General features: G+C 36.8%; 1 protein-coding gene across 4 annotated transcripts in view; it reads right to left on the bottom strand.

The window, feature by feature from the left end:
• GNAI1 (G protein subunit alpha i1) overlaps positions 1–16,078 on the bottom strand; it is an 89,445-nt gene that overhangs the window by 25,956 nt on the left and 47,411 nt on the right. For all 4 annotated transcript variants that reach the window (XM_029233826.1, XM_029233828.1, XM_029233825.1 and 1 more), the window contains 2 exons: positions 9,374–9,416; positions 9,138–9,279 (listed from right to left, as the gene is read on the bottom strand). In XM_029233826.1, coding sequence (XP_029089659.1) covers positions 9,138–9,279; positions 9,374–9,416 — 185 coding nt within the window. The remainder of the gene's footprint in view (positions 1–9,137; positions 9,280–9,373; positions 9,417–16,078) is intronic.

The following is a 16,078-nucleotide window of genomic DNA, read 5'->3' as shown; positions in this document are numbered from 1 at the left end:
TTTTGTGATATTAGTAACAGCTATCAAGGCACTAAGGAGCTGAAAGAATGACGACACTTGCAGCTCATGAGAGAGTATATTAACCAACTACCCCCTGACAGTCTGTTGTACCCTTCTGAGAAAACAGAAGAATGTATGCTTTGCCTCTCCCTTACCAAAATGTTTCTAATCTAAAAAACACATTAACACCATTAGAGGTTATTTTTAGAATATAATTAAATGTTAGCTTTGTGATATACTTCACAGATGCAAAATAAGTTCAGAGAAGGGAGAAATCAATGTGGGATAAAGCAAGAATAGTTCCACAGAATGGTGTGAGATTTTTCAGAAGACCTTAAAGTATGTATACCTTAAAATCAATGGGCCAGGAGATGGGGATAGCTGTTTGCTAATCCAGGCAAGGAAACAAAATAAACACAGCTTTGGAGTAGAAATACTCATGACACATATAGAAGAGAGCATGCAAAGTTTTTAAATGAAGGAATACTACACATAAATTTAATTAAATTTTGCTTAAGTTTTGAGGCTACAATATTTAGTTATTCTGATCCATAGTTAATCAAGCCCACTAGGTCAGTGTTGTCCAAAAGAGATATGAGCCACTGACGCAATTCTAAATTTTCTAATAGCACATTTTAAAAAGTGTAAAAAAAAAAAAAGTAAAATTAACTGTAACAATATATTTTATTTAACCTGCATATAAAATATCATTTCAAAATGTAATCAATATAAACTTGAGATATTTCATATTACTATAGGTATTTAGTCTTTGAAATGTGGTGTTTCTTTTATACGGACAATGCATCTCAATTCGACACATTTCAAATACTCAGTAGCCACATATAGGTAGTAGCTACAGTGCTCTATAACACAACTCTGGTCTTCAGGTAACAACACAGTTAATACAAAAGTAAGGGATATGTGAAGTTACCATCTTCACAAAGATTCTTTCTGGCCTGAGATATGCAGCTTTATGTTAACTGGATACAGTCCGTAATTTTTCTCTAGGGGCATTTTTTCCAATGTGGTGTAGTAGCTCTTTATAAAGTGATGGCACACATTATGATAAGGCATACAGAAGGGAAGCATTTGGTGACATAGGCTAGCAGAGGGTACTAGCTGACAATATAAATTCATTTACTGCCAGTTTGTGAAACATTTTCTTTTCAGATGGAACCCACCGTGAGAAATAATTAAGTCACTCAGCATGGGAACGTTATTATTCAAGCATATGTTTCCCTTTTTAGTAAATCACAAGAGAAATGCATGCAAGCAAGTAACACTTGTACCATGTCCTTAATAAACCCCAACAAAACACAATTTCAAGTCATTTTTAGCACCATTTACCGAATTCCAGTAAACAGTTATTCAATTTTCCAAATAATGACTTATATGAGAAATTTCTAAATTTGGTTATTTTTATTTTTAAGTGACATCAAACATACTTTTCTCCAACCATTTTAGAAAAGTGCTTTTCACTTAAGTGAGCTTTAAAATGAGCTTTCATTATGATATATTTATTCAATCTCCGTAAAATGTGTTGACAGAAAAGACTAATGCCCTCTGATATGGGTCATAAGATCACGTTCTCTTCAAACTTTCCAGGAAAGAAGCCTGAAGAAGAGACCTGGGAAACTGTAGAAGCTCTATTTATAAACTGCAGCATTCAAAAATGTCTCCTCTTCACAAAATGTAAAGAAGTCTCTTTTCCTTAAAAAACGAACTGGAATACTCATCTCCATGTCACTAGCAGGACATTCAGACGTCTGCAGATGAGCTTTAAGTAATAAATTTAAGCAGAAAGGTACTTTAGAAATTATTCTACCTAATTTTTTGTTTTGTTTAAAAAGAGCCTGAGACATAGAAAGATTGTGCAATTTATTTAAAGTTCCACAGGTAATTAGTCACCGAATGCCACATATTAGTCAACAATTACTCAGCAGCCACTGCCTAAGACAAATAAATTTGACAACTGCAGAATGATGACAATAATCCTATCTTGTCATGGACTGAAGTCTTTTCAAGATTCATTTAAAATGTTACTTAAGAACATTTAAGAAAGAAAGACAAACTTGAGTGTACTAAAACAGTATGACATAGTGTCGAAAAAGGGTAGGGATTACTAAAGGGCTATAGGTAAGTAAAGCAGTTTACAGGAACTCTTTTTGTAGTGTTAAAAAGAAATTTATTTGCCAGGCAATTATTTGCAAGTAGCAAGGAAAAAAATCCTCGGATGTAGCCGAGTTAGTATGTTTTCAAATGACTGAGAACTAAATGAAAATAAGACGGTTTAAAGAATGTAAATTCTAGTTCATATAACTGCATGTTTGGGGAACTCAGAAAGGAGATACAAAATGCTATCCTGTCAAGAGACACATAATAGCCTCTTCTCACACAGTGATGGTCAGGGAGCACCTGTTAGTTAGTGACAGCACATTTTATTTGAAGCCGTCACCTATTTTGTGAGAATTATGGGGAAGAGAGGACTTTGAGGGACCATGATGGCTGTCTTCTGATATATCAGGAATCATCAAAGGTAAGAAAGAACTGACTTTGTGCTTAGGCACAGAACAGAAAAAGAATTCTGAGGGCAAAAGATATTAGATTTCAATTCAATAACAACACTTTTTCACAACCAAAGCTATCCAAAAACATAAAAAAAGGAGGGAGAGTGAGAGACTGAAATTGTTAAGCAAAGGCTAGATGAGTGTTTCAATAGAAAACATCAGAAAGCCCTTCTACAATAGAGTCTAAGTAATATGATAAAGGAGTGTCAAAAAAAAATAGTGCACCTTTGGATTTTTGACCACAGGGATAAGGTATTGATGTCATGATTGATACAGGTACAGAAATCCTTTGTTTCAATGGTTTAGGATAATTATTTCATTAATAACATTAGGCAACAATACCGAACACCACATACAATGAGAATTACTGTCATATTTAATCTACCACATTTCTAGAGCTGTAATACAATCACTCCCATAAATTTTTTTTTTTTTTTGCGGTACGCGGGCCTCTCACTGTTGTGGCCTCTCCCGTTGTGGAGCACAGTCTCCGGACGCGCAGGCTCAGCGGCCATGGCTCACGGGCCCAGCCGTTCCGTGGCATGTGGGATCTTCCCGGACCGGGGCATGAACCCGTGTCCCCTGCATTGGCAGGTGGACTCTCAACCACTGCGCCACCAGGGAAGCCCCACTCCTATAAATTTAAGCCAGTTATACTGCTTTCACCAAAGTTAGTGTACTGGTAAGGAAATCTTGAGAACTTTAGTGAAGTCACCGCTCCATGGCGGCTGGTGCTAATCCCAGATGTTAAAGAATTGCTTTAAGAAATAAACAAATGTAAAACTTTTTTTCTCTAAAAACACAACTGTAACCAAAGTAAAAATGACTGAGGCAAGGAAAGAGGAAGTTGTTTTTCTTTTTTTCCCCCATAACACTGCTTAAGGGGGAAGGGGTGGGGGAAAAAAGTAAAATCATCTAAATTAATTTTAACTAAATTGCAGATGGCAAAATTTTTGACTAAACTGCAGTGAGCATGAGCTTCATTATGTCAAGAAGAGAAATTATAATAAGTATGTTACACAAATATAACTTTTATGTATATGAATCTTATAACTATAGCTTTAATTTTCAAATTAATAAACATTAAACTGTTCTTTGTATGCACAATAGAACCTATTGTGAAAAGATAGACAAACATGTAATAAATAATACATGAACTGAGCAAAGTAGAAAAATACTGTGCTGGAGGCATATAATACATTTCAAATGAAGGTTAGTATCACTTTGTCACATATATAAATCAGTATTTCTCAGAATCAAAAACAACATAATATTAGAACTTCTTCATCTTAGTTCTCAACGATAAACCAGACTACTACTATAAATAATTCAAACATTCATCTGGAAAAATGATAAGTAGAAATAACTAGAAACATTTTGAAAAAGAATACTGGGGACAGAGAGCTGAAATGATCAGATATTAAAAGTCTACATACAATATGTAGAACATCTAGTATTAATGCAGATCAACAGGGGGAGAAAATCCCAAATGTGAACTTACATGACAAAGGTGGCAAGATAAATCAGTAGGAAAGAATACAATTATTAAAAAAACACTTGTGAATAATTAGATAGCCATATGAAGAGGAAAAAAAATAATGCAGATCCTTATTCCATGCATACAACAGAGTTTCCGAGGGATTAAAAAACTAACATAGAAACGATGTTGAAATTCACTCCCTAAAAAACTTTTAAAATAGCACAAATATTCAGTAAATCTTTGGTTGAGAGAAGGTTTTCTAAATTTAAACACAATGGAAGAAATAATAGGGGAAAATTTTTTAAATGACAACCTAAGATTAAAGGCAATAAGCCAAATGTGAGAGAACATTTGCATTAGTGGACAAAGGGTTAATATACAAGTACATACAAACAAGCAAATACATAATCAAAACACCAAGACTCCAATCCGTAGATGAATAAAGGATAAAATAAGCCACTAACATAGAGAAATAAAAACAGTCAATAAAGAAATGGAAAACTGCATAGTTATATTAAAAAATTGAAAATGCAAGTTAAATTAAAATAAGACTTACTAATAAATTAGCCAATATTTTAAACATGTCAGACTCCAAATGTTGGCTACCCAGAGTGCTAAGAAAAGGCACTGCTGCTAGGAAAGTAAATTGACACAGCCTTTCTCAAAAGCAGTCTGGCAAATCTGGCAGAGACATAATCTAACTAAATAATGAAATTAATTTTAAAGTTAGAGGAAGAGAAAAGTGGCCATTATGCAGGAGCACGCTGAGGTCTGGGGGTGAAAGGGAGCTTAAGTCAATTCTAGGCAAGGTTTTCTGTTCCTTACAGCCCAGCTTATTCCAAGGAAGTGCTTCTCAAGCTTTCTGGGATGAAAGATCTGTCTTGTGTTTCATTTGTTTCATTTTCTTTTATTTCCAATCTTTCAAAACTAATACTATTGGAAAAATAACATTTAAACGACGTAAAATATAAATACATTTTTGTAAACTATCAGAGTTAATATATAAATTACTCTGTCAATTGCTGTAAAAGTTGGTCTAATCGCTTCCTTTACTTCTGTACTCAACCTGTGCACATGCCTGCGTGCAGGCACTGTCCACAGACCACACTCTGAGCAGCACAACTCTAAGTGATGCAGTGACATGTTGATAGGCCCCTGTTCAACACTTCCCTAACTGTACATTATTAAGAACAAAATAATCTAATTTATCAATAAACTGTCATCCACAGATTGACTACACGCATTATAAGAGTTTTGAAAGGATATTAGGCACAAATTTTGATTGCTCTATGCCAGCCTTGAAAACAGTTTTGTTTCCTCTCATTTTAAATAACTAATGTGGAATCTGCTTTGCATATCTGGTAGCTGCCAAATACGAAGCAAACCACAGCAAATTGTCACTGTCTCTTAAAATTTTACATCTTTTAGTCAGTTCTCACCCAGTTAACCTACATATTAAAATGTAATTCCAATCAAGATACTGACAGGCTTTTTTTGTTTGTTTCAAAAGGGATGTGAGGAATTAAGTTGATTCCCAAGTTTACCTGGAAGAGAAATGCATTATAGCCTTTATATTTTGGTTAAAAAAGAACAATGGGATGGGTGCACTTACCCTACCAGATACCAATATCCTATGAAGCAAGAGAAACTAAAATAATGTGACTCTGACAAAAATAATAGTAGTATAATCATTATAAATAACAACAGCAATAACAAACATTTACTGAGCATCAATTATGACCAAGGCATGTAGTAAAGGCTTGTCATTATTTCTCAGAACCCTGTAAGGTGGATGTTATTATTTCCATCTTATTATGAAAATAAGTGACTGAGCTAGGGAAGAAAAGAATATATCAATTAAAAAAAAAATGGAGTTCAGAAAAACACTCAATTTAATGCTAAGGGTAGCATTTTCAAGTCACCCAGGAATGCAGTATTTAATACATGGTTGTAGGCAAGAGATGATCAGATTATAAAATATACTTAGATTCCACTTAGAAAAAGGAAGATAATATTTAAAAAATAATTGTAAGCTGAAGAATGTCTGACAAGGCACAAAACACAGAAGTCACAACTGATTGAAGAAAATTAAAAGTTCTGTAACAAGAAAAATACTGTTTCAAAAAAGTAAAAGAAATATGCTGAATAAAAACATCTGTAAAACATAAAGAAGTAATATCCCCAATATTCAAAGAGATTCAGTGTAAAAAGGACAAGGAATTTAACAGAACTGAGTAAAGAATACTAAGAGGAGTCCACAGAAGAGATACAAAAAGACAAGATTCTCAACCTCACTACAAATCAGGAAAATAAAAACTAAAAAAGAAGGATATTTTTTCACTAAGATATTAAAAAATTAAAATGTTAATGTATCTAAGTTAATGACACTCTGGGAAAGTTGACACTGATGCACCGTTGCTAGAAAAGATTATTCACTTTGTGTTTTTTCTGAAAACAGAAAAAACTATGGTACCTATCAAACTTAAATATCTGGTTATCCTTCAACTTAAAAGGCTAATACTTCCAGGAATTGATACTGTAGAAAAAGAAATATATTCAGCCTTTCTCTATACTGTTTCTTCTTTCTAGAATGCTTTTTCCTTGTTTTTGTCTAGAAAACTCTTAAGACATGTTCCAATACCAAGCTCAAAGTCCCCTCCTCCTGTCTAAGCCAGGTTTAATTCTTCTTTGTATTCCTCAGCACAATTTCAATAGCCTCATAGTGTTTTAAAATTTGCAGACTTCCCTGGTGGCACAGTGGTTAAGAACCCGCCTGCTGATGCAGAGGACACAGGTTCAATCCCTGGTCTGGGAAGATCCCACATGCCGAGGAGCAACTAAGCCCGTGCGCCACAAGTACTGAGCCTGCTGTGCTCTAGAGCTCGCGCGCCACAACTCCTGAGCCCATGTGCCACAACTACTGAAGCCTGCACACCTAGAGCCCGTGCTCCACAAGAGAAGCCACCACAATGAGAAGCCTGCTCACCACAACGAAGAGTAGCCCCCACTTGCCACAACTAGAGAAAGCCCGCAAGCAGCAACAAAGACCCAACGCAGCCACCAATAAATAAATAAATAAATTTATTAAAAAATAAAAAGAAAAACAAGATTTGCGTAGAGGCAAGGCAACAAAGACACGGAGTAGACCAATCAGAACCAATGAGAGAGACTGAAGGTGTTTATGTGAAAGAGTTAACAATGGCTAACGGTAACAGAAGTAACAGTCGGAAGGTAGGAAGAAAACAAGGGACCCAGGGACAGCTAGAGAGAGCCTAAAAAGAGTGGGTGAAACTAGAACCAGTGAAACAAAAATGACCAGCTCAGGCCCCCATGTAGATTCCAAAGCATCAGAAAACCAGTTTTAAAAAAAACTTGTGGTGAGAGAGCAGTTATTTCCAGTCAGTCCTGAAACAGCCCAAATCTGCCCCAAAAAGGACAGAAAATGACAATATTCCTTGAGAGAAAAATATGAAAATAAAAAGACCTCATAAAAAGCAGCTTGCATCGACCCATCATTACCTCATACAATGGAGGCTACAAAAACCTCTCTCTCTAATAATCACATGTAAGATCTGAACACAGAATACTGTACACATGAATTGGAATTAGAGTACAATTTATTCAATTCTTTATCATAGGGTAGCTCTCTTTTGTGTAAGACTAAGAGCTCAAAAAAAATTTGCTGAACGAATAAAAGATAAATGAATAAGTTACAGCCTGAATGCATAGTACTGACGAGGCAAAAATTGTCTGGATATGATCAAATCTTATTTCAGATAATTTAGAAGAATGCTATGAATTAGTATCAAAAATGATCTTGAAATCTATTTGAAAATTTTAATTCATCACACTAAGCTTTTTAATCTGTTTAAAAGGAAAAGCTTAGTAAATTAATATGGCCTAGCAACTTATAAAGAAATATTAGATTAACTTATAAAAAATAAACCAGATTTGCTTTACAGATTTCTCCAATGTATGTTCTCTACTGTTGCTTTCATTCATTTTTTTCCCTGTTAAGCACAAATTGAGCCTCTATGTAAAAATAAAAACCTAGCAGAGATTAAGAGGACAACAAGTTACGGTCTCTATGCAAAAAATCTTCACAGTATTATCAGGGAGATAGCACACACATATTGAACACATAAAAATAAAAGGGAACTATAAAAAGGGGTAACAGTAGTAGCAGTAATAATAAATCTACTTTGTACAAAAATATTAAAAATTAATCTAGAGATTCAGTTAAAGGTTTCTGGGAAGGTCAAGTTTTACATCAGTTATTAAAAAAGAATCAGTGAAGAATTAAACCATAATAAAATAATAATAAAACTTGAAATAAACAGATTAAGCAAGCAAACTGGGACTGGGGGAAAAGGAGAAAAAGAAAATACCCTATGGACTGGCTGGGGCTACTTCCAATCAAACTGAAAATAAGTTACACATTGGGCCAAACAAGGAAGCACAGGCACACTGCATTGGTTACCACCGTGTGGTAATCTTTCCTTCATGTAATGTCCTGGGTTCCAGTTTCTTTACTGATAAAATAAAGAGGTGAAACTAGCTTGTCTCCTAAGGTCCTAGCTGTGAAATTCTGAAAGATGTTTTCTAACAGCCAGTATTTTCTGATTCCAAAGATTAGCAAACTTGTATACTGTTTTCATTATCTGAGACTAGACTGCTTTTTAGTCTGGGCATGAACGCAAATAATTAGATCATCTCAGCACTCCAAATCATAAAAACAAATTCTGAAGAATGCCAGTGTAGGCAGTATACTAAACTCAGCAGTAACTACTAAAAACTGCTATGGAGATACAGAGGTGCCCAATATGCCATGTTATATAGAAAACACTGCAATGGATATTGAGAGGTCCCAATCACCTTATGGATAAGGAAAGTATTCTAGCTCTAAAGGGAAGATCATGCAAACCTGCCTATTCTTAGTTCACTCACTTCTAAAGCTTCTGACCTACTTCACTCACTACCATCCTTCTGGTCCTGAGACAGTTGATAAATCTATGTTATACAATATGGTGTTAATCATGCAAGTTGTTTTTTTACTCATCAGGTCTGCTCCAAGGACTTTAGGAACTTACAGCCCGGGCCGAGTCACCGAAGTCTATCTTCAACCTCCCCATGGCCCTAATGATAGCAATAATTGACTGGATGGTGTTACTGTAGACCACTGCTCTGTACTGTTTACATTCCTCTTCTGAATAACCAGCTTCATGGATAATTCTAACAAGACAAAAAGAGAAAAGTTAACACTTACTTCCTTTGATGGAATAGTACACTTAAACATAAAAAAATTTAATGTTTTAAATCTACTTACTTCATCTGCTTCACAATTGTACTTTTCCCAGATTCACCAGCACCTAAAAAAAGGGAAATAAATGAGGGATTTCTAATTTTATCACTTATGTATATCCAACTCCCAACACACACTCTCTCTCTCTGTCTCTTACAGTTAATTTTTAAAAAAATTTTATTGGAGTATAGTTGACTTACACTGTTGTGTTAGTTTCTGCTGTACAGCAAAGTGAATCAGTTATACATATACATACATCCACTCTTTTTTAGATTCTTTTCCCATATAGGTCATTACAGAGTATTGAGTAGAGTTCCCTGTGCTATACAGTAGGCCCTTATTTATTTTATATATAGTAGTGTGTATATATCAATCCCAATCTCCCAATCTCCCCCCCACTTCCCCCAAGTTTGTTTTTTACATCTGTGATTGAATTTTTTTATATCAAAATGATCTTTATTGGTTTCCAAACATACAGAAAATTTCTTAAAAATAAGTCCCATCTGTTTATTACATCATAATCCTTAAACTCAGCTAAAAAAAAAATGCTTTCATCGATGTTTTTATGTATTCCCTGAAGTATTAAAAAAATTCTTTCTTCTATAGCTTACACTGAAGCAGTATAAATAAATTTTACTCAAGATTTTGCTCCCCACTGGAAGATGTTTAACTGTCTGGCCAATTATCATAATTTCAACCTTTGCCTCATGTGAAGTGGACAGACCAGTGGTGCCAAGAAACCACGAAAATTATTTTTAAATATTACGTTATAATAAAATAGCTATCTCACGCATTATATAGTCAACCACCATTACTGAACAAGTGACACACAGCCGGCATGCTTCGCGAACACTGGGGATGCAGTGGTATGGCAGAAATGTCTCCCCCTATATTTTTCTTTATTCCCTGTCATAAACCCATTCTCAAAACTCTCCTTCACTCTCTACATATTGATGACCTCCTCACAATTTGAGTCTCTAGAATTATGCCATCATAACACGAAAATATCACTAACAAAATGGCCCTTTATAAAATTAGAGCCCTCTAGATACTGTGAACATCTGAGCACAGGACACAAAACAAGGAAGGTATGACAAGTCTGCTGTTTGGCTTCATACTGTCTTTGACCAGGGCTGCAGATCATGCAGCTGTTATTTCTGTCTGAGAGACAGGGCTCAGGATTTTCATTATCTAGGCCTAATATACCCATTTTTCCAGAGCCACTGCTACATGCTCTACGCTCCAGCGTCACTGAACTTACAGTACTGACAACACCTACTGCTGATGACGCCACCAATCTTCAAACATGCTGTTCCTCCTGCCAAAGTGTAATTTGCTCTGCTTCCTAGAGCTCCACTGGTGATGCTGTATCAACCACCAAACCTACCCCCTTCCCTCAGTCTTTCCTGACCCACTCCCGCTATGATCCCTGTTGCCTCTCCCTTTGAACATTTTCTACTTGAATGCTCAGCAGCTAACTTGTGCTAGACACACAATCAACCAGAAATGTACCTGAATGTATTCAAGCTATCTGTGATGGATCAGTTAGACGGCAAACTTCTGGGCCTCATTCCCTTCTCCCCTTCCCCCTCCAGCTACACACATCCAAATCATCAGAGGCATCTGAGAATAAGTCATAGTTAAATGGCCTATTTGAAAACCTGGGGGGGAAACTGCTTAAATTTTACTTGTGATTTGATATTCAAGAAATTTTCCCAAGATAGCTGCATATTAAGTAGAAAAGCAGGCACTGAATAAACAATGAGGGCATTATTCATCTACAGACAGCCTTTGAATCTTGGCAGGGCATCTGCCAATACAAACAACTCCAAGATAAACAACCCATTATATATTAATCAACAAGCCATATACTTGGCTCTATGAAAAGCACAATTGTAGCCATTATGGCTCACACATTTCTCTAATTCAAGAGAAGCCCACCCAAGTAACACACCCTCGGCAGTTTCCCGCAGGGCTATCTTCAAGGGGGCCTCTGTGCTTCCAGGGCACGGCAAGTTGACTCAGCAGCAGCCGTGTTTTGCCGATAGGACATTTTAGATCCCAGCATCCATTCACGGGGTGGTGATTCCACATGCACAGTGAGCTTCGATGACCAGCCACCCATGGCCCATTCTGTTAGTGAAACAACTCAGAGGTTCAGAGAAAGGCTCACATGATACAAGCTCGTGAGGTCTGAGAGCCGTACAAGGGGAAAATCAGAAATAGTAAAGAATAAGATGGTTACCAGCTGAACTCTATGGATGCAGATGAGAATTTTTAAATCTTAATGAGAAAAAAGCAAGTTTTCCTAATGTTAGACATTATCTTTAAATTCTAACTCACTTCCTGTCTCATAGAATAGTTGGTGACATGGGACATTGAGCTTACTCCACAGTGAGCATCTAGTCAATGGCTTGAGGTTCTAAAAAATCCTGAAATATGTTTAATATTAAAGAGTGGAGATGGCAGTGTTACTGGCTGGATTTCTACCTAATTTCTTTGCTAGTTAGACAAGGTACTCTCTGTGGACCAGATTTCCTAAAGACAGAAATACTGGGGAAAAAACTTTCATAATTTAGCAGTTTATATAATTAGAATTTTCAATTCTTACTTCCATGCAGAGACTCCTAATAGGAAAATTAGAAATGCTGCACGGTTATGGTCCCAGCATTCTAAACACTGGTATTCTTTCCACATAGCGTACAGGAAGAGTTAAAGGTTGTCCTCCAGAAATCTCAGTCAGCACAGTCCTGTTTGAGAGACTGACAGGAAGCAATATTGTAAAAAAACAAAACAAACAAACAAACAAACAACCCCTCAGGGGTAGTGGAGGCAGGAGAAAGGAGAAAAGGGTAAATTTTCCTAGCAGTATTCGGCTAGGCAGCTACTGCTTTTCAGTTCAATCCACAGGCAAGATTAAAAGAGTGAGAGTACCCTTCTTTCAAGAAGAAACAAGGAATATGTAACACGTATCAGTCAGGAAAGATCACAAAGCTGAGACGGTCAAGGTGACTAGGTGGCCTGTAAAGTAACCGTTGACAAGCTGGTCGCTGTGAAATGAACGAGACTTTAGGGTAGTGGGAAGGGAGGATGTAGCTCCCCAGGGCAAGAATGTGTGCAGTGTCGCCACAGTGGGCCAGGAACCATAAAGCCACTGAGGGGGATCCCCCAGACCTCTCTTTAAGGAGGAAGTGGCGGATGGAAAACTGCATATCTGAGAGTAAATACTGAGCCCAGCAGGTGTGTGAAGTGGAGCTGGGCACCTGATAATGCACCACACAGATAATGGGAGGGCAAAGGAGCATCACCACAGTAACACAGACAGGGACCCACCTGCGGCTCTGGGCTACACACGCAGGGCCGCTTATTAACAGGGCTCGGCAAAGCAAAATATATCAAGTGAGGACAAGTAGAAGGATGAGGGAGGGGAAAGACTAAAAACAAATCACGGTCTAAGTAAAGTAACCCCATGGCTAGATTATAAGTCCTTGAACAGAATTATATAAGTTACCATTAAAAAAATGATAATCAAATCGTGCTCACCCCTGATTTCTGTTGAGGGGCAGTCTAGAGAAATTTGGAATTTTAACTGTGGCGAGGTTTCAAAGAAAAAAGAAAACACCTCTGACCCCAGAAAACACATACTCCACCCCCCGCAAGAATATTCTTTATCCAACTTCGCTTGGGTTCACATTTATATCATTTATTTCCTGGTTTCAGCTGCCTAACATCAAGGCTGTTCCGCATTAAAACGGTGATTTTGTTGAAGTCACCTTATGCTGAATTCCTGACGCCACTACTCCACTTTTAAAAACGCCCAACTTTTACGTACAACTGAACCATTTTTACATTCAATAAGACTAAATTACAGTTCAGTTTAAACTGGAATAAAACCAAATTTACAAGTGCATTTAAAGTCGCTTCTGTTTATCATAATGCTACTGTAAGATTAGTAAGATCAAGGTCCTTATTTTTAAGATAGAAGCAAATACAGAGGATGCAAGGGCAAATACTAATTAAAGATAAGAGGCTTAATTATCCCCCTTGAAAGTAAAGGAAAATTTCCCTCCCTTAGGACATTTACTTTAGACAAATTTTAAATGTAAGTGCTTTCTCCTCTCTGTATATAAATGTATATACAGTTGACCCTCACCAACCTCGGTTTGACTGCATGGGTCCACATATACGTGGACTTTTTTTTTTTCCCAATAAATTCACACAGCACTACGTAGCCTGAGGTTAGCTGAATCTGTGGCAGGTCCTGGAACCAATCCCCTGCAGATACCAAGGGACAACTGTATACCCTTTTGAAAACTAAACAGGCCTTTTTTGTCAGCTTCATGATCAAGAATGTCTTTCTCAAGAACCTGAGAACCATCTCTTTGAAAGGTAAACATCACAGGAGATAGCACCCCTATCTTCCAGTTTCTGCAGGTAGGTACGAGTCTACCTCGGGTGGGGGTCTTGCTCCAAGTTGCAAAACTACCTCTTGTCATAAGATAAGTTTGTTTCTCTTCTGGATAAGGTCAATTAGCTAAAAGATGGTTACCTCAATTACCAGGCAAAGTTAGGATGAACTGTGTGTGACATAAGGTGTTGTAAAGCCTCTCATTTAGGGACTAGTTGTCATTTATCTCGAAAACATGTACATAACTGGTTGAATCAGCTTGGCTATGTTAAGCGGATGACATACCTTTCTGTCTTGCAGCCTCTTAATGGACTGCTTGTGATGCAATCCATTCAATAAAAAAATGTTTTCTTTCTCCACTACCTTTGTGAAGATGATTTCTGGGTTGGGAGAAGACTTTGTTTTTAATTATTATTCCCCAACATGGGAACAGTCTAGAAATCTTTATTATTCAGCCGTGAGAAACTGTGGACTTACATTTATATAAATATATATGTATTTATAGGCTATATCTGACATTCTGGGATATAAAAATATTGACTGTAAACAGCAGAATCTAGATTCCCCCAAATGATCCCCTTTCTCCAAATATTAGCTCCCCATAAAATTACTCCCCGAGCCATTCATGTCTGAGATGGGGATCACACTATTACACTGCACAAGGATGATTACATGCACACGACTACTCTAGCATCCAGGTAGGACAAAAGAAAGGAGAATTGTGGGCAACACAGGAAGCTTTTTCCTGGCAGCCTAGTCAAAGAGACCACAGAAGTAACTAATTGAACTGAGAGATCAATGTTTCTACGAGTCGAGTCTCAAGACTCACATGGTGAGGGTAAGGAAGGATAGAGGACTGGGGGCCACAAGTATACGCTTCGGGGTCTACAAGTTTGCTGCAAGAAATTTTAATTCAGTGTTTTTATTTGTATAACAAGAATAATTTAAGAAATGCTGAGTCATCTGAATGCCTCTATCTAACTGAATTTCAGGATCTATATTTGAGTTTGTGTTTATAGGTCCTGAGATACTCAAGCAAGTGCCAAACACTGTACCTTGCTTGAGAATCTATCCATCCATCACTCTATCTGGTTTGGCTGTCAGTCACTAGACCCCCTATCCAAAGAAAGGGCCATGTGTTTCCAGCAGGCCAATCCGAGCTGTGTTTGAGAGTAAAATTCCCTATGCTTATACATCTTATAAAAACCATCAAACAGAACATTTTACAAATTAATATATGTAAACATATTTATATATAACATACATAAAATATACTAAAAACTTAACAAAATAATCACTTTGGATACACTGATTTTTTTTTTTCCCCCTCCAAGAAAAGAATGAGATCTAGGTGCCAGAGATTTTCCCTGGCCTTTTATGTGAAGATTATCAAGAAAAAAAAAATCACAGCACTTCAAAGCATAATGTGAAATCTGGCCCACAGAAGTCATTTTCCATGATCACATCATGGAAAACAACATTAAAGGATGGGGCCAAAACAGAGGGAAGCAACACTGAGAGAAAACTAGGATAAGAGAAGCCAGACAGCAACCCTTGAGCCTTTAGATATAGTCATATTTAGGGAGTCATATTACAATTGACCATCCAGAGTGGAAACACTGTTGAGAGTTAAAGGGGGCACAAGCATAAACTAGGACTGACCTGGGAAAAGGAGAAAATATATCACTCTAGTCAGAACTGAAGACAATTTCAACTTGATTTCCAAGCTATGAGTCAGTTATGAGTTTGCTTTCTGTCACATGGACCCGAAAAGAGTTTTGGACTAACCCTGTGCCAAACAGTATTACTTTAATTATCTTTAGCTAATGAAGGAAAAACAAAGGAGGTTAATGATGCATTTGCAGCAAGTAAAGGTCAAATGATAATTACTGCATGCTTTACAAAAGAAAGTTACAGAAGTTCAGACAGAGAAAAGATGTGGGAAAATCAGTCATTATATAGCCCACTGTAGAAGAGGGATGCCTTAATCCAAGAGTCATACTTGTGAGTACAATTTATTGTGACTTATACTGGGTTGGCCAAAAAGTTCGTTCGGGTTTTCCTGTAATGTTACAAAAACCCGAACGAACTTTTTGGCCAACCCAACCATCATTATTTGTCTTACTAAATTCATATTAACTTTACTTTTTAAATGTTCATATACATTATGTTATAAAATTGTTTTTATAGTTCATAGAAGACCTATAAAGCATAAGGAACTTTGTTCCCAATGACAGTTACACACATTTGTGAAAATAATTTAGAATTACACAGGGGGGAAAGGTTTTCCTTTATCAGGGGGCCATACACTGCACTGTCTA

This window comes from Monodon monoceros, unplaced genomic scaffold, assembly GCF_005190385.1.
Source record: "Monodon monoceros isolate NGI ecotype Baffin Bay Population unplaced genomic scaffold, NGI_Narwhal_1 Super_Scaffold_2, whole genome shotgun sequence".
Classification (NCBI taxonomy): domain Eukaryota; kingdom Metazoa; phylum Chordata; class Mammalia; order Artiodactyla; family Monodontidae; genus Monodon; species Monodon monoceros.
Note: the sequence above shows the minus strand (reverse complement) of the source record. Positions and strands in the feature narration are given on the sequence as shown.